Here is a 23,644-nt window from a genome sequence, read left to right as displayed (position 1 = left end):
TGCTGTGTATTTGATCAGTTGTTGTCTGAAGTATTGCTGAACACCATTTTTTTATTTCTGTCTCTCTGCTCACTTGCAGCGTGACTTAGACTTCACTTTTGAGCTGGATTTCAAAGGGCAGCTGTGTGAAGCAGCCATATCCCATGACTACAAGATGCGTTAAGTTTCACTGCGGGGACATTGGTGCCCCGCTGAGTGCAACTCCTGAGCACCAGAGGGAGACAAAGATGCTCTCATGACCACAGACAGATGCACAGCGGGACCGAGACTCACAGAGGAAGAAATTAGACCGGGCTAAAGACCCGGTTTAGCTGGCACCACTGACAATATCAATATTGTTGCTACTTGTATGATGAAGGCAGGATGTTGACTGTTAAGCAATTCTGAATGTAACTCTGACAAAATGTGTTAAGAAACTGTTCTAGTCTTGATGAATGTTAATTACTGACGTAAGTATATGTGAGATGGAGTGATGTACTTGTGTGTTTTCTTCAGTATTTGTTTTTCCACACTAACCCGGACCTTATGGAGCGATATTTGGCATTTTTAAAATACAGTAATGAGTTACTCTAATGTCCACATTCTGTTACAGTAGAGAATACATTTAATTTTTTAAATGTCATGTACTGTAGCAAATGATTACCAGTAAAATGATTTATTTATTGTTGTATCAGTTTAGCAATGCGAGAAAAACTAGAAGCGACTGAACACCACAGCCAGGACAAAGAAACGTGTAATGTGAAAGGTAATGTGTTTGCATAGTCAGTGTAGTAGTGGTTTACAGTGCGTGTAAAATAGAAGGTGTCAAAGTTCACACTGTTAAACTGTTTGGACATCCGGTGTGCTTTGTGTTGTCAGTTCGAGCTGTGATGTTGACCTGCCAATAACATACTTTTCCCATCCTAAATTCCTTGACCAAGTGCCGAAGTGTACCTGGTTTTGTTCCACACTGCTGAGTTTAGCTTCTTACAGTGGTTTCATATGTAGACACAAGCCACTCTTATTCTGTTGATTTAAGATTAAGCAGTTCGTCAAATCTAGCCTCAAGCCATTTAGTCTATGCCTGAGCATAATTCATGTCAAGGAATCAAAGGAAAGCCTGCGTAACTCATACTGTTAATAATGCAGCTGGATCCTAGACAGACAACAAAGAATTATTACAAAGGGAGTCAATAAAATATTGATGACCTGCTTTAGTTATATCCCAATATCTTGGCCTCAACCAAACTGACGGATACTGAGGTTTCTTCTAGCAAACATACGGACCACAAGATATGGTTCTTTGGTTTTTATCTCAGGCTCCCCCTGCATTGCACACTTTTGATTCACACTGGATTCAGTGTACTGATGGGGATCTTTTCATTTCCCTGTACTCTTACTACAGTCATTGCCAAGGTACCCAGTGAAGAATTTATTCAGTAAAGATCTGCAGATATTTTACATATCTGAAACCTCGCATTAGTGCTCCGGATCGCCTCACGCGTCACAGATCTTGACATTGCCAAATCCAGCCTCCATTCTTAAAACACACAGATGCCCTTACTTAGGGCTGGGCGATATGGCCTAAAATTCATATCGCGATATAATTTGTAGCATGTGCGGTAACGATATATATCACGATATATTCTTTTCTTCTGTATAACATATTTTCCTCACTATAAGGCACACTTAAAATCCTTTAATTGTATGAATTCTGGTTGTGCTTACTGACCTCGAACCGATTTCTGCGTGCAGAAATCTGTTAAAAAATGTTTTAGTACAACTTTGGTAAGCCGCACTGCTTGATGGATTGTCAGAGCATTATGGCTGCCGTAGTGAGGAGCTTCGCGGAGTAATCTGGGTCCAAAACTCCATCCGCTTCAGGTCCCAAAGTCAAACGAACACTAAAAACAGTCTAAATTCTTTCATCTTTAATTAAATCATCAGCATTGCTGCTTTATCGGGTGTAACAATTAAGTTTAACATCCATGAAAACAGAATTTATTAAATTTAACGGAGTTAGAAGTTAACGGGAAGTTAGCTCGCTAGTTTACACCTAAACATTTCATACCATGTTCTGACTGAGAGATTTTTGAAACTAATTCAAACGTACAGCTCTGCTACCACTTCCAACATAAATGAAGACAGAAAACTAAACAGCAGTGGCGTTTGTAGGGTTACTGAAGTTGGACTACCTGGTATATAATGATGTGCTACGTGATTGCTAGCAACACAGCTATGTTAGCATAACATTAGCACAGTGAAGCTGGAGGATGAACGCCAACTTTTTTTCCACTCGATAAAAGTTAACGTGAGGGATTCTGGTGGTTTGGGACAAATGCAATCGCATAGCAGGATGCTATACACGGGTCAAACTTCAGTCAGGAGAACAACTGAGATTATTCATCCACAATATGAGGTTAGTTATTAATATACTGCAACAACATGGGAATAGAACAGCTGCGAGAGAATTCAACATTAATGAATCAATGTTACGGAAGTGGAGGAAGCGCAGTTTTTGGCTTTCCCCATATTTCAAAAGTGCTTCATCTCTTTGCTATGACTGCCGCCCGCCATAATTTGCAGATAATAATGGTTTTAGCCGCTGCTTTCGACCAAAACAGGCGCAGCTTGATGACATCATCAACATGCGATAGAGCGATATAGTCAAAATCTCTATCGTTGGCCAAATTTATATCGTTTCTATTGTATATCGTTTATATCGCCCACCCCTACCCTTACTACCAAATTCTAAGCAAAATGTACAATGTGTGCATATGTTGGTAGTGAATGAAGATCATCATAATAAACTCATGTAATTACCAACTAAAAGAAAGCACAGCATCAAGCTGCAGCGTTGCCCTCTGAGAGCACACGGTTTGATAATTGCTTTGATCGTGTGCATTTTATACAGGATCATCGTGTGTACAGGATCAAAGCTATTGGCACAAATAAGCAATATCACGAGTCATTTATGCTTACAGTTAATTCAAATTAAAGGTTATTTATCTATAATAATACCTGCATCGAAAGAGCACCTTTAGATTCAGAAAGAAAACATATTCGGACAAACATCCAACTTATTAAACACAAACATGGCGACGGAATAAGTTATAAAAACTCTATTAAATCAGCATGCACATGTATTACTTTTTTATTGTTGAATATATTGTTTCACATTTGTCATGTACTGTAAGTTTGAAAACTCAATAAACTGCAATGTCCAAACATATCCACCAGGTGATGCTGTACAATATATTTTTATTTCATGGTGCCAGAAAGGAAACAAAGTCCTCCCGTGCTTTTCACATAAACTGTACACATAGATATTATTAAGTTATCGCCATTTCCATTTTTTATATACATATGTAGGTCTACATTAGAGTAATGTGCAAGATCCTGGCAGTAGTGATTCACTGTTAGTGAGAGTACTTTTTTTTTTTTTTATTACCAAAGCCACATTGTTACAAATTACACATCAAGTTACAGGAATATCATTTTCATAAATACTTGGCACCAAACATAGTAAAGTGAAAAGCTGAATAAATATTTGTCAACTGTCTGGTCTCTTGGGAACAAGGGTGTGTCTTTCAAAATAAAGCTGAGATGAGTTCTCATGTTAATACACAGGTAGCCTAGTAACTTGCAGTACTGCTATAACAACACCTATAATATAAAAGAACATCAACAATAACAGCTGTGGGACAAATACTAAACGACATTTTTTGTTTGTTCATTAAAAAGATATAACTGCAGTTCACCAAGTGAAGCAACCATAATATCCCGAAATGTTATTTAACACCACAGTTAATCTTGGTCCAAAGACTAACCACGAACTTAAAGAGCGATCTAAACCTGAACACCAAAGGCTTTTCAAAAGTAGTGTTAAATGCAATGTTGTTTGACAATGAGTCATATGCTACAGTTATTCACACTATTAAGTCCACCTGAAATGTTTGAAAAAGATGTAAAGGCGAAACATTTAAACACTGAATTCATATATTAAAAGCAAAAACTCCACATTTGAATACTACAAAGCCTTTGGAAGATTATTAAATATTGGAAATTTGTGAGTTACATTCAACTGTGAGTAAGTATCCTTCATTAAAAATGTCCTAGTTTGACTTGAAAAAGAGTGAACTTAGCTTAACATTTGTTCAGTGATATTTACATCTGACCCACGGAGGGAAATCCACATACTAGCTATGACTCGTGTTTTACTTCATCCTCGTGAATAAGTGATTTTTAAACTGTCACTAGTTTGACAAATCACACATTTATAACAGAGAACTTTTAATGCAAAGAGTAAACATGTATGTTCTCGCTTGCACATGTGATCACACTTTTACAACGTGTATCTACGTAAAGGGTAGTGCTTCTGTGTAAGTGTCAACTGTTTATCTGTCAGCAGCAGGATCTCTTCTTCTCTGAGTGGATACTGACGAGATGGACAGTCTTCTCCTTTTCTTGGTCTTCTTGCTCTTTCAGAATTCTACGAGACATAATGAGACAAAAATGTAGCAATTTGTAACAGGAGCCTTGATGTGCATCATGATGCGCTTCGCCCTTTGGAGTTGGATTTGCTATGAAAATGCAAACGTGCATATGCATTAACTCTGCTCTGTCGTCATCAGTGATTAGTTTGTTCTCACTATGGGAAGGGTCCTCTGGTGAAACCATGATGTAAATTCCACTTGCATTCATTTGGGTTTGTTTTGCAAGTGGTTAAGATGTCGTAACAAGTTACTTTATTTGACAGCAAAAATTGCAGACTAGCACGTCAGAGTACCTGTGCTAATAGTGCTGCTATATGCAATGCATGGCAGTGGGTATCTCTGACGCTCTAGTGTTACATTCGTGGTCTGTGGCTGCTGCTGACACTGTGCATGGACTCCCCCCGTGAGGACTGACAGAAACCACTCAGAATACTTGGGTACTAACTACAGTACACGTTTGGCTCATAATGGTAAGTGCTGACGTTGAGAGATGGTGTGAAGGAACCTTTTTTTCATTGTTGTGTACGGCATGCATTATCTTCCTGTGTAAATTGCTAGATAGTGATAAGGCGCTAGGGATGTTTAAAAAGGTAACCAGTTCAACCAGTCCATGTCCTGAGCTCTCACTCGTGATTTTTTATTTTCCCCAGGAGCAGCTGGCTGGTGGCGTATGTGTGCCAAGGACTGAAACCTCCTGTATAACTGTGAGTGCTTTCCATCAGACATATGGCTACTCGTGGGCCCTGCTTACAAGTGCTGGTGTTATCACATACTTTTATTAGACTCTACTGCCTGCAGAACAGGGCTCCCTTTGGACAGGCCGAATGATACTGGAGCTTCAGGGACTGATCATGCCATAGGGCCCTTCGCATGGTGAGATACCTCACTGCGTTTTCAGAGAACGAAAAATATTCTAGTAACCATTTTGTTATCTTTTGTTTCTTGTGTCCAAGACCAGAACCATAATCCTCACTCACACCATAATGCTGTCTAGATTCACAAACCTACAGTATCCTAATTTTTAGCAGTAATTTCATAAAACAGGTTACTGTTACTCTTTTACTTTCACTTGGGCATTTTACATGACTGCTTTCTTATTGTTACAAACATTTGACTTACGTCTTTATACAGTTTTTACCACAGTAATTACCAGTTAAAAGTAGTGGTAAATACCAAATGTTTTATGTTTTTGTAATGGTTAATCCAGTAATATGCTCAAGGTGTGTAACTGAAATTATATTTTTAATGCCAAATTGTAATTACGGTTGTTACTGAATAATTTTAAAATGTGCTGTTTTACAAAAAAGCTGTAGAAAACAGTAAAGCACTTTATCATTTTTATTTAATGCCAAATTACAGTTATTTATTTACCTTCACTGAACGTGTAAAGCGCTATACAAACACAGGCCATTTGCCATTTCATGAGCAGAAAAATAAGTTTTAGTGATTAAACATTAAGCTTGATTAATTATTGACTTCTCATAAGTAAGAAGTCCAGTGTGCCAACTCAAACTTGGCTATAAAAGTGTGGATTCTTTTTTTTTTTTTTAATTAAATAACATGTTTCTAATATATTTTTGTTTTCTTGTTTTTATTACAGGTGGTCTAATAAATTTGTTAAGTAGTGTATTGTCACAAATAACATACATAAAGATGTATATTGGTGCAGGAAGAGTCTCACTGATAATCACTCCACAGTTTGCCAAACTGAAGTTTTCCTGCAGGGCAAAATGTTGCTGAAATGTCATTATTTTTGCTCACCTGGCTAAATGAACCATGGACTCCACGACATTGTACCCAGAGCAGGCGCTGCACTCATAGAACGTCATCTGGCAGTCCTAAAAGAGCCAAAAGGTGACAGATTAAAAGAATCTTACAAGAAAATCTAAAACTTTTGACTAAAACTAAAACTGCTGGAACACATGAATTTCCCCAATGATCCAATGAAGGACAGTAAAAGAAAGAATGTGTACTTTATTGACCCCCTTGGGGAAATTCCTCTCTGCATTTAACCCATTCACTCAGTGAAGCAGTGGGCACCCATTGGGCGCCCGGGGAGCAGTGTGTAGGGACGGTACCTTGCTCAGGGGTACCTCAAGGTAGCCGTTCAGTGGATTCGAACCACCGACCTTCCGATCATGGGGAAAATAGGATATTTCTATTCTATTCTAAAATGACTTCTGTGCTACCTTGAGAAATGTAGACGATAAATCCTACACTTAAAATTGTAAAAGCACTAAGAAAGAAACATTTCTTATATAGCAATATTAGTTCACAAGAGTCTGTCCAGTAACTATAGAAACTACAACACTCGCTAGAGATTAGAAGGTAAAAAAAAAAACTAAATTATGAATATTAATTATTAATTCATGCTTCTTTTAATTCTTTTCTTGTCTTTTAATTATTCTTCATGTTTCTTTCATTTGTAGTATGACCGACCAGAAACTAACAGTGACTAAAACAGAATCTCATGCTTAGCAGAAACAACAGACACAGACCTTGGCTAATCTTTCGCCGATACTTTTCTGAACTTCTCTTTGAGTCTCCTTGTCTGTTTTGTTTCCCAGGAGCATGACGGGGATGTCCTCACCTGCCCCTTCCTGTGAAGCAAGTTAAGGAAAGAGCACAGGCTAAAACAGATCTGTGTCCACTGGGATTAAAGGGAGTGGTTCATACATGCCTTGTTTTTTTGTTTTTTTAATGTAATTTGTTTGTTTGTTTTTTATGGCAGGTAAGCAAAATAAAGCAAAACACAAAAATAGGATTGTGGTGTTTTTGTGACTGGTACTGCCTTACCTTAACACTAGTGAGCCACTGTCTTACAGCTGTGAAACTCTCCTCGGTAGTGATATCATACATCACAACCACACCATCAGCCTTACGAAAGAACTGCTTGGTGATGCTTCGATACCTGCAGGACAAGCAGGAGGAAGTAGCAAATTTATGGGTACAGCTTACATAATGGAAAAGTGCTTTTTCTGCCTCTTTACTCAGGTAAAAATATGCGAATGTTTTGTCACCACATAAGAAAAAAACATTTTGTTTGATCATTGCTCTTCTGTTAGTTAAGAACATTTGATCACATTAGAGAAAAAAATAAGAACTGATTAGAAAGTTTAAAGATCTCAGCCAAATTCCACACCTGACAGTGTCTGAAAAGCTCACCTCTCCTGTCCTGCTGTATCCCACAGCTGCAGCGCCACCTGGCTGTTATCCACAGTTATTGTTTTTACACTGTAGTCTATACCTGCACATTCAGACAAAACAAATGACATCATAAGCATATAACGCCAAAGGTTATTATACTTTACAGTTTGATCGTGTTTAAGGCTATTTCAGCCCTGGATTGAACGTTCATTGCTGACAGCACTGCACCCTGAGGAGAAAAAAACTGTCATAACCAACTGTCACATTTAGTGCTGTGCAGGCAAACGCATACAAAGCTCGAGGTCAACCACAGAGCTTCGAATGCTTTTCTTAAACCAGCTAATGTCTGTTTACACTATAAAATACGTACCCACAGTGGCGGAGGTGCCAGGGTGGAAGGCGTCATCACAAAATCGTCGGAGGAGGCAGGTCTTTCCAACACTAGAATTTCCTACCAGGACGATCTTGAAGAGGCGTTCAGGTGCTAAAGTGCTAACTTCCTCCTAAAGAAACAGGATGAACAGGAATAAGACCTAAAGAATATGAGAACTCGCTATTGCCAGTCAGCAAAGGCTCGCATATTGCATGTGTGAGAAAGTTGACGCTACAACAGCGTGACGAAGCTTACATTCATGCTGTTCTCTTTGCCAACAGGCTGGCCTCTCGGAGACGAGGGGGTTTCCATTTTCTCCATGCTTTGTTGGTGCGAGGCTGAAGACATGCGAGGATGAATATCACTGATCACCAAGTCTATATTGTCTTCATTATCTGAGACCTTCTTTCCTTCATTGCATTCTTGAAGTGGGGTTTGGACTTGACAGTCATACAGGAAGGAGGGGAGGTGGTCCTCCTCAATTGAAATGATTCTCTGGAGATGTCCTTGGCCTCTTGCTTGTGCTGCACAAAACGGCTGGCATGACCCATTGACTAAGCGGTGCCTCATAGAGCTGGAGGTTAGTTCCTCCTCATCCTCACTGCAGATAGAAAGTAACATTGCACATACAATAAACATTAATACATAAAATAAATAGCCAAGGCTGTATAAGCTTTGGCTTGCCTTCCATTCAAGGTAATGACATTTGTTACCTTTTGAAGACATCTGTATTTATGCGTTTCCCGACACCAATTAAAGGCTTCAAACCCGATGTTTTAGAATTCTTTGGTTTCTGCAGAGTCACAGTGTTTATTTGCAATATGACACGAGAGTCTGATATTTTTATATATATACTGTATTTGCAATCTTTTTAAAAAGGACAAAAATAAAATGAACTGAGAGGGTAAATTTAAATAATCAAGGGAATGAAATTCACACACGAAACACACCTGATAGCAAATGTCCCTTTCATCTCGTAAATGTTTGTTCATCTCCCTGAAAAGAAAGAAGGGATAAAAAATAAAGACTGAGAACTTCAGTCAAAGTGGTTCAAACATTCAAATATATACAAGGCGCAATTTCTTTGTTCTTCAAATTAAATCTTTTTGAAAAACCTTCTTTATACTTAAATCATCAGCAGAAACTTTTCCCTGCTAGATTCAGTTCAGACACTTCAGCCCAAGTGTCGTTGTTGTTGTGACTGCTGCCGTTTTGGTCCACAGCAAGTGTAACGCAACTCGGTCAGATTAAATTGGCCGGTCATCATTATGCCACATCTTCGCCCTGATGATTAGGATTCTTGTAATGCTCGATACAGAAATGTTGTCTAATACGTTTTAAAGGAACTGGCTGAATGTGAGCATGCAGAATGCTCCTGCATACTTTCCAGTGATCCAGATAACGGGATAAAACAGTGTGTCATTTCATATGGAAGCCCACTGTCTGTGCAGGATAACAATCATGCTGGACGTAAAAGTACAATACAAAAAAAGGGTTTGTCCCATTCAGTTTTTGGACACTGTGTTGAGTTATTTTCTCGATGCATTATTCATTCATTCATTTCAAATTGTTGGTGCTGCAGACAGAGATGTGAAACCGTCCAAACACGCGGTCTGGAGCTGATACAGAAAAAAGCCTTTGGATAATCGGATAGGAATCGCTGTCATTTACTGTAAAGCAACATTTCTTTCAAAAGCAGCCTTAAATGATCAAAAACTCATCTTCTGAAAAGGCTTTGAGGCTGAGAAACTAATCAGTCTTTCTTTGTGATGGGACTGGTACACTTGTAAAAGATGAATTGCCAAGATGTTTGCTCCTCAGTGCTGTTCTGATTTAGTTAAACAACAAATCTCACATGAAAACAGAAAGAAATTTCTTTTTGGGATAACTTGTTTCGGTTGTCAAAATTGGCTTTGGAGCTCATCAGTGGGAAAGAAATAGAGACAAAACACCCAAAACTCATGTCATGTTTCTGTACACTCCTATTCTTTCTAAAGCAGACATGTACAGCTGTACCTTCTTTATTCTGATCCATACCTTAGCAGGTCCAGTTGTTTAAGGAGACTTTCTCGCTCTCTCTGCAGGCCTTCAGTTATTCTGTATATTTCTCTATTTTAAACAGCAAGACATCAGTGATTAATAATACTCTGTGATTGCATTATACTGTATTTTGCATTTACACTTCTCACATATGACTTGAACAAGTTTATAGTGTTTCGAGACAGTTTTTACAGCATCAGTAATAAAAAAAAAACAAAAAACACAACTGACAGACTGTGGGTTCATACAAAATTCAATATATAGGAATAAATGCCAATGAAATCAGAAATACTTACAATATGAGTAAGAGTATGAGTTCTATGAGTTCATATACTTTTGTAAATATTTTTAGATGTTTAATAGCTTATTAACCGTCGGGTTTGCATGATGACAGTAAAAAGTATGGTGGACATTACTTTGTTTTTACAAATTATATTTATGTCTTCAGTATCAAAGTTTTGCATCCTAATCAATCAGCAACAGATAAGAAATTGAGAGACCAAGAGCTCGAGGTACCAAAACATCAGATAAACCGAGATCAGTCATCGCTTACATCTCTTTTTCTTCATGTAGTCGTGTGGACTGCTCTTGCAGTAAACTCAGCTGCTCCTGTGCCAACATCAGCTCCTGGGAGGTGTGTTCCAGCTCCTGTGCCAACTCATCATTTGTCTGCTTTAACTTCACATTCTCCACCTTGGTCACATGCTGCTCACTGTGTAGTTCCTGGCACTGACTCTCCAACTGGAGGTAGGTGGGTAGCGAAAAAAGAAAAAAGGAAAAGAAGACACCTCTGATAAGATAGATAAATATAACTGGTTACACTGTCTCTTTAAATACGACAGCATTTCATGAATACTCATAAATGCCTGATGCAACTTTAACTTCTATTAATATGAGGAATGTTAGCAGACAGCATGAAGCTAGGATACAGTAACATCAGATATGTTACTGCATTAAGATCAGATTAAATTAGCCAGTCATGATTATACAGCCTCTTAACCCTGCTGTTTAGGATTCTTGTCCTTGTTAGTAATGTGACGTTGTCTAATACGCTTTAAAGGAGTTGTCTGAATGTGAGCGTGCGGGATGCTCCTGTATACTTTAGGCATTTTTCCAGTTATGATTCAGGTAACAGGATAAAGCAGTGTGCCGTTTCAACTAGAGGCTCAAAGTCTGTGGAGAATAACAATCCCACAGGTGTCAAAATGCCACAAAGATGCACAAAGAAAAAAATAAAATTGGGTTTTCCGCGTTGTAACTTTTGGACACTGTGTTGAGTTATTTTCCTACTGCATTATTCATGCCTTCGTTTTAAAATGTTGGTGCTGCTGACAGAGCCATGTGAAACTGCCCAAACACTTGTGGTCTGGAGTGCATTTGGTACATAAACCAGTAAAAGAGAATAATCAGCATTATCAGACTGGATGCTTTAGCAGCCATTATGATGTGTGGTTGATTGTTCTGCATAAACAGCAAACCAGCATGACCAGAACTAATTTTCAGCTTGGTAATTAATCATAAAAGCATAAAGGTGTGATATAACCTGCTACTATCTGTCTAGCATTTATGGTCAAGAGTGAATTACTTTATGACTCCATTCTGTTATCTGTCGTGTCTCACATGTTTTAACAACTGAATTTACCTCACTTGGGTTAAAGAGTTTCATCTGTAATTTATTTTCTCTCTATTAGATTTCATCTAAATACTCCAGCGTGGGACAGTGGAGGAAATCATTCTGCTAAATTCAGCTCACTCTTTTCTGTTTCTGGAAGAGTTGTTCCAGCTCCTTCTCCTTACGGGACAGCTGCAGCTCCAGGTCCTGACTGCGAGACAGAAACCGCTCATAGTCCTTCAGTGGACAAAGAACAAAGTTGAAAAGTCAGATTAAAATGCAAAACATCTGACAGAGCAAAGGTAAGTCGACTCTAACAGAAAACACCAGTGATTGCTTTGTACCTGCAGCACAATTCTCTCCTTTTCACTTTTTATTTGCTGCTCCATCTCCTCGTATAGTCGCTGGATCTCATTATCATGTGTTGCTGCTTTCCTGATTTAGATATAATAGTTAGATATAATATTGTGCAATGTATATAAATAACCCTGTTGACATAACAGATCTATAAAATTGATCACTAAAATAATAATGCACTAGAGAGAAAAAGCTTCTGTAAATGATTTACACAGTGATTAAGGAGCTTTGTCGCAGCACTGTGAGTCATTCAAATCTGAAAAACCTCCAATAATATTTCAACCTTTCATGACGACTGCATCAAATATACATGAATGTTTTCTGACCTTTTGAGAGCACTCTCCATCTCCCTCTTCTCCTGGTTGGCCTCTCGGATCTGGGATGTCACTCTACCTAGGAAGTCCTCGAAATTGGATAAAAGGTGTGGTTCATCCCGGTGCAGCTGGGCCCAAAGACTGCGCACTTCAGCAGGACTGATGGGACAAAATTAAGCAGATAATTGCAGCGGCTAAGCCAATTAATTTACTGATATCAGATGTCTTTGTCACAAGGGTTCATGTGGAAAAAAGTACCGTTATTTGGAAGAAAAATAGAAGTAATGCGGTGGGGAATGTTAGAGATTTTACCACAGCAACAGCACATGACAATAACAATGAATAAAAGCAGCTCCTCCGGTATCACATAATTTTTAAAAGGATATTTTATGTTTAACCTTGAGAAATCGATAATTAATCTAACTATAACGCTCTTCATGCTGGTTTAAATGTTTTTTTATGTGCTTCAATGTTTACAACCAATGCATTAAGAAAACAGAAATAGCATTAAGTCTGAAAATCAGAGTCAGAGGTTGTTTTTACACTGTCACCTCGTCCATATAATAAACTCTACAAACATGAAAATTTAGTATTTTCTAGACGAGAAGTTGCAGCTGTTCACAGTGAAGGAATTCTTACGATACAACTTTTGATTTTTGCTTGGAAAGCATTTGCTTCAGAGCTTAAATTCTGTTTGGCGAGCTCTCTGTGTCTGACCCTGAGGTACACAGAAGTGTATGTCACCCCCAACCACCGCCACTGGCAGGAGTCGCTATAGTAACCTCTCCTCACAGATTTTTACTAATCAGCTCTGAGCAGGTCCTTTGCTTCTGATTTGGTCTTCATACAACCTGGTACGGCCTATTGTCTTCTGACAACTGACCCTGTAGTACCATATGCACACTCGTTCCCCTCTGTTCCCTGGCAACGACTACATGCCACATTTATACTGTTAGTTCATCTCTATTTCCCTCATTTAGTTTATCTTTCTATAAAATTTGCTGTATTTTATTTTAGATCGCCTAACTCTATTTTCAGTTTATTTTATCTGGGTGCTAAAAAACAAACAAACAATGACTTTAAGGTAGATATCATGTAGTTGGTGCAAAATTATAGCATTTGACTTGAAATGGGACACTAATACTGAAAGTCACAAGCTGCTGTGTGAAGGTTCTCCATCCTGAAAGTCTTTCACACCTTCAGACCCTGAAATTGCTAAATATTGGTCAAAGACCAAACAGCTTTAGGTCAATGCAGGTGGAGCCCCTAATGCCCTCCTAAGCGGCTGTAATCAGAATCACTTTATTCATCCCAGTGATATTATGTGGTCACAGTTTCTCCAACACAGTAATAATAGCAACTAACCAAACTAAATTAAATAATACAATTTATTATATATTGCAAATATATTACAAAATATGGAAAATATAACAACAGCTCTAATAAATACAAAAAGCTGTAATTATAAATATCCCAGTACATCACACAAAATGAAAAATATATTAAATAAAAGCAACAAGTGTTGATTTCTGGAACATCTATAACCTGTTACATTCTATTCCTACTATGGAACAGAATAACAACAGCTTATCAACATGACTTTAAGTTATTAGACTAAGAAAGTCAGAAACATTTTGAAATATTTATTCTCCAGGTCTGCCCAAAATCAATATCAGTTAGTGCTGCACAAATTCATCTGAACTAAAATGTCATTGTTCACCTCTAACCAGGTAGGTGGAAGCCAACAGGATGTGTAAGTCTGGCATCCACCTCCACTACTGTTTGCTTTTATTGAGTTAGAGTTGCTTGTTAAAGGTTAGTCTAGTCATGCATTTCGTAAGAGTCTGTCACTACATAGCTTTCATGCTAACAAAGAAAACTCTAAACAGACCTCAACAGCAGTTACAAAGAAGCAGTCATAAAAGAGGAAAAAACATGAAAGCTTACATTAATGAGGTTTGTTAAGGCAGTTTTAAGTATAAAGATTTTGAGGAAATCAAGTTTCTTTGAAAATCCTAAGGCGTAACACTAAATTACTATGTTTTTAATGTAATCATATAAAAATGACTTGAAATTTTAAGCAGACATACTCTACCAAGAGGCAAGAGGTTTGCTTATAAGTGGAAACAAAGTTTTTCTCATGCTGATTAAAGTGTCAGGCTTTAAATAGGTTTTCATTTCAAATTTAATGTACAAAATGCACAAAGGTGTGCAAAGACACTCATACGGTACTCACTCTTCAAAGACATTGTTGGCTCCAAGGCTCTCCATAAGCATGCAAAAGTGTTTTTCCTCCTCATCCTCTTCTGCTTTTGCCAGGCCCTCTTCTGTGTGTGTCTGGTACAGGACCTCTGGCAAGCTGTTCTTCTCCCCCATGACTTCCTCTTCAGCAATGGTATTACCAAACAAAAAGGAACCTAAAAAAAGATCAAGAGCTTAGATGATTAATAAGAAGTGTGATGCTATTTGAACATGAATCAGAGAGAAAACGTACTAAAGCCGGAGGAGAACTCTTCTAGGGTGAGGTATCCGTTGTTATCAGAATCAAGGGTATCAAATACATTCTCCAACTCCTCCGCACTTAGAGGAAGCTCACTGTTCAGCCGCTGTTAATCAAGACAGAAAATACAGCAGATATTCAAGGACATTATTAGTACTGAAACTTTACAGTAGAGTTTTATAAGGAGAGTCGTGCGCAGTGGAAATTGTGAGCTAAGGAACAGTCAGGTTATTTTCCTTTTATTCCTGGTGATTCTAAATTGAACCAAATAAGCTCTAGAGCTTCTTTAACAGATATATCTTGTTTAGCAAAACACTGTTTCACACTAGTGCAGTGAAACAATCTTTCTCGTGTAGCTACAGCCTTCAGTTTGTGACCATTGGCATCTCCACTGGAAATGATGGTGATGCAAGACTATCAATCTCTCATAATCTTTAAGAATTTAAGGCTTTAAAAGGTTAATCCAAAGGAACGTGGGAAAGAGAGAGTCTCCTAAAGAACTGCACATGACAGCAACTTCTTTTCTTTAACAAAAGCCAACACAACCACACCTCTGCAAGCAATTTGAGTTTATGTGATGTTTACACTGTTGCAAATGTTGACTGATGCTCACCCTTAAAATCTAGGGCAGGGACACAGAAATGATACCATCTTTCTACAACTATCAGCTGTTCCTGTGAAGTGTTATCTGAAGAACATATCCCTTATGTGGGCAAACAGTTCAACTGTAAAGCCATCCCCTTCGTGATCGTGGTGGGAAATGTATTTTAAGCTGTGAAGCCAAGTGAAAATGACTCAGCCACTGAAATTACAATGTCAACAGTGAAAATAAACTTAAGCGACACTGTTTATTTAGCCGTTATATCGTCACAGTCGTTGTCAGCTGAAAGCAAAGTGTGAAAATAAACCCTGTAACACGACAAGGTATTGCCTTTAAGTAGAGAGCAGTCAGTGCAGATGTTCATATAAATAATTTTGAGGACTGGACTGCCGTCATCATTACTAGCTAAATTAGAAACCATTATCATAAACCGCAGATCAAAGCTTATCTTCTACGTGTTTGTCCTCCTCAGAGCAAGAGCCTAGAAGTGCTTCATCAAAGTGTAAGCCGTGGCCTGGATGAATATCTGAGGGACAAATGAATCTGCACAATAATGTGAGTGGAGGAGCTGCATGACAAAGCTTCCGCATGGCTCTCTGTCTCTGAGTGTCTATTATGTCGCTTTGAAAAGGGTGTGCATGTCGTATCCGTGTCCTGTTCAGCATCATTAATGAGTGCGCAGACACATCCCTGCATATTATTCTGGATAAATGATGACCTGTTATCTTTAAACACAATAAAAATGTGATGTGTAAACTGTGGTTTTAGAATAATGATTGAAACAGTGCAAAAACTTAACTGATTAGGAATTAATTAAATTAAAGTTGGTAGTAATTATGTTTTCTAATTCTTCTGCTGGCTACTATGAAATAAATTATTTTTAGTAATGTTAAAACAGATTATAACACTAGTTTAAAGATAGCAGAACTTTATCAGTCATCCTTAAACCAGAAGCCTCACCTGCATGTCCCGTCGGGTGATGAAACCCTTGTTCTCGATGTCGCACATCTGGAAGAACTCGTGGGTTTTCTCCAGAATAGTGTTCTGTCCAACGTTCCCGTTCCCACTCGTACTTGCCTCATCATTGCTTTCTTGGCTTTGCCAGGCGGTATGGGCCAACATGGAGTTCATGGCACTGGTGTTGGCTAATGGAGCAGTAAAAGCTGCCATGGTAACTATGAGTTTGTTGATAGAAGATCGTTTGCCACGTCCTTCATATGAGCCAGGTACAGACTGAGGCGTGCAGGAAAAAGATCCCAAACGAGTGGAGCTTCAGTCTGCTGAACATCTGAGGCTTTCACCAATGTCACCGACTGTCATCTCTTAGCAACCACCTCTTTAATTACCAGATCAAACCTATGAGAGAGACAAAAAGAGTGTTCAGTTATGACTGCTTTCCCATTAAATATATCTTTTTTTGTTGTTCTATATGCAAAAGTACATAAAATTGTATAGAAATTAGAGATTTGCATAAAAACATGAAGTCTATAAAAGGGAGTTTTGTTTGATACATCTAATTAAACTAATATTAATTGGTTACAATCGTATAACAGACAAGAATCACTCATTTAAAATGTGTAGTTCCTTTCTCTCTTTCTGCTACAAATCCTGATTCTGTTTTTGACTAACATAGTACTAGCTGCACACCTAAAACTACTGCTGCTCTTCTCTTTACATTCAGGGATGACGGCTGCTGCTGAAAGTAATGTCATCTGACAAGTAAACCCAAAACTGCAGCTGAAACTTGTGGTATGACGAGGGTGGTCTTTGCCAGGAAATATTGACTGATTACTCTATTACTGGTGGGTTTTATGCAGACAACAGTTCTGTGTGCATTGGTTTGGAAGACTGCCTTCAACTTGTGCACCGTGACTTTGCTCAATCGATTTATAAACAGCAGCTTCTGAAGCTGTGTGTGATGACCTACGCAAATGCAGACATGTGGAACAAACAGAGGAAAAATCTGACATGCATGTAGGCAGGTAAAAGAACAGATGAGAAAGCAGGTTCAGACACACACTGGCAAACCCACATGGAAGGACCTTCAAACTTAAGGGCAAGTCAAATGATTCATATTTGCTTTGCTCATAAAGTTGACTTAAAAATGTCTGTATTATATTTAATCTAAACTGGTTTGGCAAACCTTGACGATAAAGTAAACATTTTACCACAGATTTAACTTTTTACATTTATCTATTACAGCATTTGGTGTTCAGCCATCTCAATGGTTGCATAAACTGGTAAGCAATATTAGCTATTGTTTAATATGCTACAATTGTGTAACATTTAGCATGTCAAGCCTCATGAGGTCTATGCAAAAGACAATGATTAAGGATTTCAGAGGAAACAAGAAAGGGAACTAAGGTGAATTGCTGTTTCGAGAGGGTGATGTAGTGCTTTTTTCCTCAGGCTCATAATATCAACAATAATATTGTCTATAATCGTTCCAGCCTTTAACCACATAAGCACACAAGGTTACTGCCTCCTGTGTTAAAACTTGGAAATGTTGTCAATACTTTTAGAGAAAACAAATAAATACTTTTTTTTTTTTTAAAAAAACCTACCTAAGTAATGCCTGGATCCTTGTTTTCACTGCCAGAAAACTGTCCTTTTCCTATAATCCAGTGTTTAAAGACATAAAAGGTACCTGCTTTGCATAGCTGCCTTATCTGTCTCTGGGGTTGGCATGTAACAGCTGTTAGAGCTACAGCAGTTAGCAACATTTAAGCAAACATTGTGGTCAGGGCTACACTGAGACAATTTAAGTTGTTGGTCTCCAACTAAACACAACAGTCATAACCTTTATTTTCCATTCTTTCAACTAGCCTGTCACAGATCAATAACTGGCAAAACTGAGGTGCCATTTCTCAGACCTGTTCATGACAACTACAATTAAATATAAAGTCTAATAATAATCCTCTTGAGAAAATTTTTAACAAGTTGACAAAAAAAAAAAAGTGGACTTTTTTGCAACACATCGTCAGAATATTTCACAACATGTAAACTGTCCTCTGCTTTCTACCTCTTATAAAAACTGATTAAGTGTCACACTTGTATTTTGAACCTGTATTTACAGAAAATACATTTTAATGCACAGCTTAAAACTAATGACTGAGCCTGTTTTTATTTAAGTTCAGCGGGTCATAACCTCCTGTCTTCTGCCAAGTCGTCCAATGTTTTTATATCGCTGCATGTGTCGGCAGAATATTTCACGTATTACAGGCTGCCAAACAAAAATATTCACTCAACTTCCTAAAAAGTCAACGGCATCTAAATATAACAACCGTCGATTTTCCGCCACAGGGTGGAGTATGTCCAACTTCAATTTGTTAAATAAATACCAGTTACACCTGTCAAGCAGTCAAATTAATCGTCACATGCACATTGTAAATATAGCGAAAAGAAAGCGGGGACAACGCTTGTGATAAACGAGACAAAGCTAAGAGAAAAGAATAGCTCAGGTTTCAGTTCACGTGTGGCTTGACAAGTTAAAACGTAATGTTTACTTCATTTCCGATGTTGTAAAACTTCCTGCGGCAACTGAAATCTTCTCAATATAAAAGCACTGCAATAACAACAGTGCAAACAAACGTACTGCATGAACATATTAAAAAGTCTTCCCGAAAACATACAGTTGTAACGTTTGGCTAGCAGCAACGACAATGTGCAACCTGTTACTAAGTATTTAGCGGGGAATGGGTAAAGTACGTACCCGTGACTAAAAAGTAGAATTCAAGTAGAAGAAAATAAATATCTTGCGCTGTATCAGCCTCATCCGCTTCATATGAAGTTCACTGTTTACTATAAACTCCCTTGTGTGGTTGGGTGTGTGTGTAAAGGAACTTGAGTGAGCAGCACTGACGGGGCAAACTCGGAGGGAGGGACTTCAGCCAAGTCATCACTGGTAACCGTAGCAACGGTAACAAGGAAGTCCACACGCGGTAAGCGGCCACTCAGGAACCACCGTCAGCCGCGAGGAAACTTATACATCTTGTAAGATGTGTTATCTTTCTTGGTAGTATTTCCTTATACTACACTAACTTTGTAAAGTATGAGGAAATAACCCAAATTCGTAAGAGAATGTGCCCTGCAGTCGCTGCTTGTTTTAAGACACAAAAGAGAGGTCGTGTCGTTGTTTTACAGGTTGTGTTACAAGTTTTACGTGTAATGAATCCTTATGTGTACACAAGATCCATCGTATTGTGTGAGTGGTATTCACATTTTTGTTTATGGTAGACACTGATGAAGGACTTTAATTGGAAAATTATCAAAGACAAAATTATAAACTAAACAAAATCATGATTCTATTTATATTGGGCGAGTTTAACTAGACTAGGCTAGGGACACTATATTGGCCAATTTATGTAAAAAAAAAAAAAAAAAAAGAAATAGGCCTGTTTGTACTCTGAAACTCAAGGTCTTGAGCCTCAACATATTTTTCACTGAAAATCACCTGAATGAAGCTAGCCAGATAGCCGTGCTAACTCCAGAGTGACAGTCTGGCCTCTCTCTGTTTCAGAGCCCAAGCTGTACATTGAGGTTAACCTTACCTATATATACTGTCAACCTCAAGCACTAGCTCAGGGTTAACTGAGCTACAGGTGATATTCCATGTTCCCAAAGCCAGATTCGGACAGCCAGAACCTCTGCTCCTGACCTGCCCCTCCTGCAAACGTAATTAACTGTTACATATGTGAAAATACCATGCACGTACTGATTCGGCAGCAGAAATAGCCAGGTGATTGTCATGTCATTGGGCGATTTAATCTGTATTTTCCTTTTAACCCTTGTGTGGTGTTCATATTTTTGTTACTCAGCCAGTGTTCATGGGTCTGGTGGACCCGCTAGAGTTTTTGGCTTTCCAAATTAACACTATCAAACAATTTTATGTTAAATTACTAAACAGATGTTTACTTCATCCCAATTACAAGCCATATGAACAGCAAACATAGTTATTTTTTTCCCTTTACCTTTGTTAGATCACATTTATGAATTAATGTGCTTCTCGTTTTTTTTTTGTTTTTTTTTATAAAATGTTATAAGACACAACACATTTACACGTGAAGCAATATGTTTCACAACTAAATGGGATCAGCTGCTCATCAATGGTGACATTAGGCCCAGGGTTGTAAAACAGGGGGAGGTGGTGCACACACTTATCCCACACTGTCCTGATGGCAGCTTGCTTGTCTCTCTGCCGTCGAGCTGGTCTGTCGTCTCGGTTATCAAAACGGATAATCCTGGAAATTTTGTGGAAGTTTTCCAGAGACATTGATGCACGGAAAGGTTCGTGCCGGTTTCTGCATCCCACAGGGATTCTGTGGATTCCCCTTTGGACCTGAAAACTCCTGCAAGGATAAGAACCCCAAAGTAGGCCTTTGGGGTTCTTAGATGAATTTGGTCCATCTCCTTCCACCTCTCTCCAAAAACACACCTTCCTTCTAGATCACTGCAATCCAGAATAATTTTCTGGATGGAATCTGGGATGAAAAGCTCAAATGAAGACTTGATGTCCTGCACATGAGTAACTGTCAGCCGTGTTGGCCCTGACTTATCACAGTAACAGCTCTGCAGGGTGGCTCATTTCTTGGGCAAGAAGACCATTCAATTTCACCATTTATTGACATCCATATTTCTTCACCTGCTGTCTGGTGGGCTTGTTCTGGTCCTGGAGCTGGCTGCTGATGGGGTACTCGTCTTCGTTTTGTTACTAAATGATGCTCAACCTCGTCCTCTTCTTCAAAGTCACTGTCAGACTCTGAATTTTCAGAAATGTGAAATATTCTGAAACCTCTTTGTCAACATCATCATCCGAAGCCCCTCTCTCTTCCAAAATGAATTGGATGGCCCTCACAGCAGATAATCTTTTGCCATCTTGATCAGTTGTGATAAATAACCACACTGGCAAAGTCTTATTTATAGTATTATGCCCCTAATTTGCAGGTGGGACAGGGTATGAGAAAATAAAATTTGGATCCCTCAAGAAAGAGGGTAAAATGTGCGGGAATGTAAGAGCAGACGGTGTTTTTTTTTTTTCTTGTGTGTCCCGTTTGGATCTTTAGCCATCAGAATTGTTGTCTTAAGGCCAAGAAAGATGCCAAGCGGATTTATTTTACCAAGTGGATCATCATGGCCTTGCCATATTGGTCCATTTGATTGACCTTTATTATAATTATGTATTTATTTTATTTTCGGTTGATACAAACGGGACAGACGTGACTGGGGGATAGGACAGGGAGAAAGAATGAAAGAAAGAGAGGGAGAGAAAGAAAACCAAAGGGGAGAAGAGACGGTGAGAAGGGGGGGAAGAAAGGAAAAAACAAACAAACAAACAAAACGCCTGGATCACCTGTATGGAGAAAAAAAACAGAAGAGAAAGCAAACAACAAAGAGCAACATAATAAAAACAGCACCATCACAATAAACTAGCTAGCAGTAGATAACAGTAGATACTAAATAATAAACGATATTGTGCAGCACGCAAGATAGACAGCGCACAATGTGCTTTGAGGCAGCAGCCAAGAAAGGTGTAGTCCGCGTCTGTGAACACCCGTGTGTACACCTGTGTGCATACCTGTGTGGATCAGCATGCTTGTATTCCAAAGGTTTCTCCATGTAACGATCTGCTAGGGAGTGTGGGGAGCCATAGCCCCGTCCACCAGGGTATGAAGCAGGTATGGAGGAGATCCAGGCCCCAGATATCCAGAGGCCCCAGAGTACAAGGACCCGAGGAGGACCACCAAAGGGGGGGGGGAACCGTGCCACCCTCCTGGGAAGAGCTGAGTAGAGCCCCAAACGAGAGGTCACCCCGCAGCTACGGAGCAGAGGCCAGAGGGGGTTGCAGTGGCGTGCCCGCGGGCTCTGCCGGCAGCAGCTGTGCCAGAGAGGACCGAGCTTCAGGCCCAGAGGCCAGAGGCCTGAGGGCATCCCACCCCCCGGAAGGAGCCCAGCCGGGCCACAGGCGCCCGGCCCCGCCAATCGGCCACCAGGAGTGAGCCGGTACATGCATGAGCGCCCAGCCCCAGATGACAAGGACCACCAACACACCAACGTCTGAGGGCATCAGCCACCGGCAGGGAGTGTGGTGAGGGGAGATAGGCCTCCGTACTTTAGAGGGCCTGAGATGTACCCAGAGAGGTTGAGTCTAAGACCCAACCTGACATATAGACACAGACAAACAGGCACACGCGGACACAGACGTGCATTCCCACCCCCATATGCACAACCAAATACTCGGCACTCACCCAACGTGTAGACAGACACAAATAGACACTGCACAGACAGTCGCACTCCCCAAACATACTCTATATCCCAGGTCCAGGTACCCCCACCCCCAGAGGGGCAAGCCGCACCTAGACCCAGGAGATGTAACCCTTCTCTCTGGGGTGGAGGCAAGCGGACCACCTCCTTATCTGCAGTAGCAGGGAGGCCCCGCATCCCAGACCCCAGTCTGACGGCCAGCACCTCCTCCCAGCCCCCCAGCCCTGACGTCTAACAGAACCGGGGTGAGTGAAGACCTCAAACCTCCCTACGCCCGCTCATATGTAATGTTGTTGTGTGCTGTTCTAAAGTGCATTTAAAACTCAGGAGAGCATGGTACTAGCTTCCTCTCAGAGAGCAGCACGGCTCCTCCCGAAAACCCTCAGTGTCTAAATGCATTTAAAATTGAGGGTAGGGCACCAGCGCCAGAGGTGGGTTGGAGTACAACGACCATCCTCTGGATGCTGTAAAACGTGCCCACCCCCAAGGCCCTATATGTATGTGTTATGTGAGAGTGTGAGTAATGTGGATGTCTAGGTTGCAGAATAAAATTGAGGCACAGGCGGCCAGAAGGGGACAGAGGGGGAGTGCCTCCCCTGCACCCTGGTGACATACCTGCACCCCAAGCCCTGCGTGTGTGGGTGGGGAGTAAAGAGCAGACGGTGTTGATAGTTGAATTTTCAACAATGTTGCAACTTTGTGCGGGAGCAGGAGGGGAAGAAAACACTATCAGCAGCACCAGAAAGGAGGAAGACAGAGTGTGGGAACACAGGACCTACACTTTCAACACTTTTATTAGACCTGGGTCCAGTGGAACCCGTAATGTAAATGCGTGGGGGGAGGTACAGTATGAGGTCATTGAAAATTAGTTCAGATTTATGTTCTTCACAGAAAATAAGCCAAAGCCAATGAATTTCAGGTTGAAAAAATAATTAATTGTTTAATTTTTCTTTTGAAAAAAACTG

The 23,644-nt window shown here is 39.7% G+C and overlaps 2 protein-coding genes across 2 annotated transcripts in view; one reads left to right on the top strand and one right to left on the bottom strand.

Moving 5' to 3' along the window:
• The window catches only part of LOC146382290 (protein arginine N-methyltransferase 8-B), a 32,185-nt gene extending 28,974 nt beyond the window's left edge, over window positions 1-3,211 (top strand). The window contains exon 10 of the mRNA XM_084932810.1: window positions 80-3,211. Coding sequence (XP_084788936.1) covers window positions 80-163 — 84 coding nt within the window. The 3' untranslated portion in view covers window positions 164-3,211. The remainder of the gene's footprint in view (window positions 1-79) is intronic.
• On the bottom strand, window positions 3,118-19,298 carry cracr2aa (calcium release activated channel regulator 2Aa). The gene is made up of 18 exons (XM_084932809.1): window positions 19,132-19,298; window positions 16,380-16,775; window positions 14,813-14,924; window positions 14,555-14,735; window positions 12,331-12,477; window positions 11,992-12,082; window positions 11,789-11,884; window positions 10,589-10,776; window positions 10,033-10,104; window positions 8,946-8,991; window positions 8,709-8,788; window positions 8,251-8,596; window positions 7,993-8,125; window positions 7,641-7,722; window positions 7,272-7,386; window positions 6,974-7,075; window positions 6,237-6,313; window positions 3,118-4,471 (listed from the first exon to the last, which is right to left on the bottom strand). Exons 2-18 carry the CDS (start codon window positions 16,587-16,589, stop codon window positions 4,384-4,386), a joined length of 2,166 nt encoding a protein of 721 aa, XP_084788935.1. The 5' UTR covers window positions 16,590-16,775; window positions 19,132-19,298; the 3' UTR covers window positions 3,118-4,383.
• Window positions 19,299-23,644: the final 4,346 nt, after the last annotated feature.

Source organism: Perissodus microlepis, chromosome 7, assembly GCF_051167445.1.
Source record: "Perissodus microlepis isolate ML-2025 ecotype Zambia chromosome 7, ASM5116744v1, whole genome shotgun sequence".
Classification (NCBI taxonomy): Eukaryota; Metazoa; Chordata; class Actinopteri; order Cichliformes; family Cichlidae; genus Perissodus; species Perissodus microlepis.
This window is presented reverse-complemented; position numbering and strand designations above follow the sequence as displayed.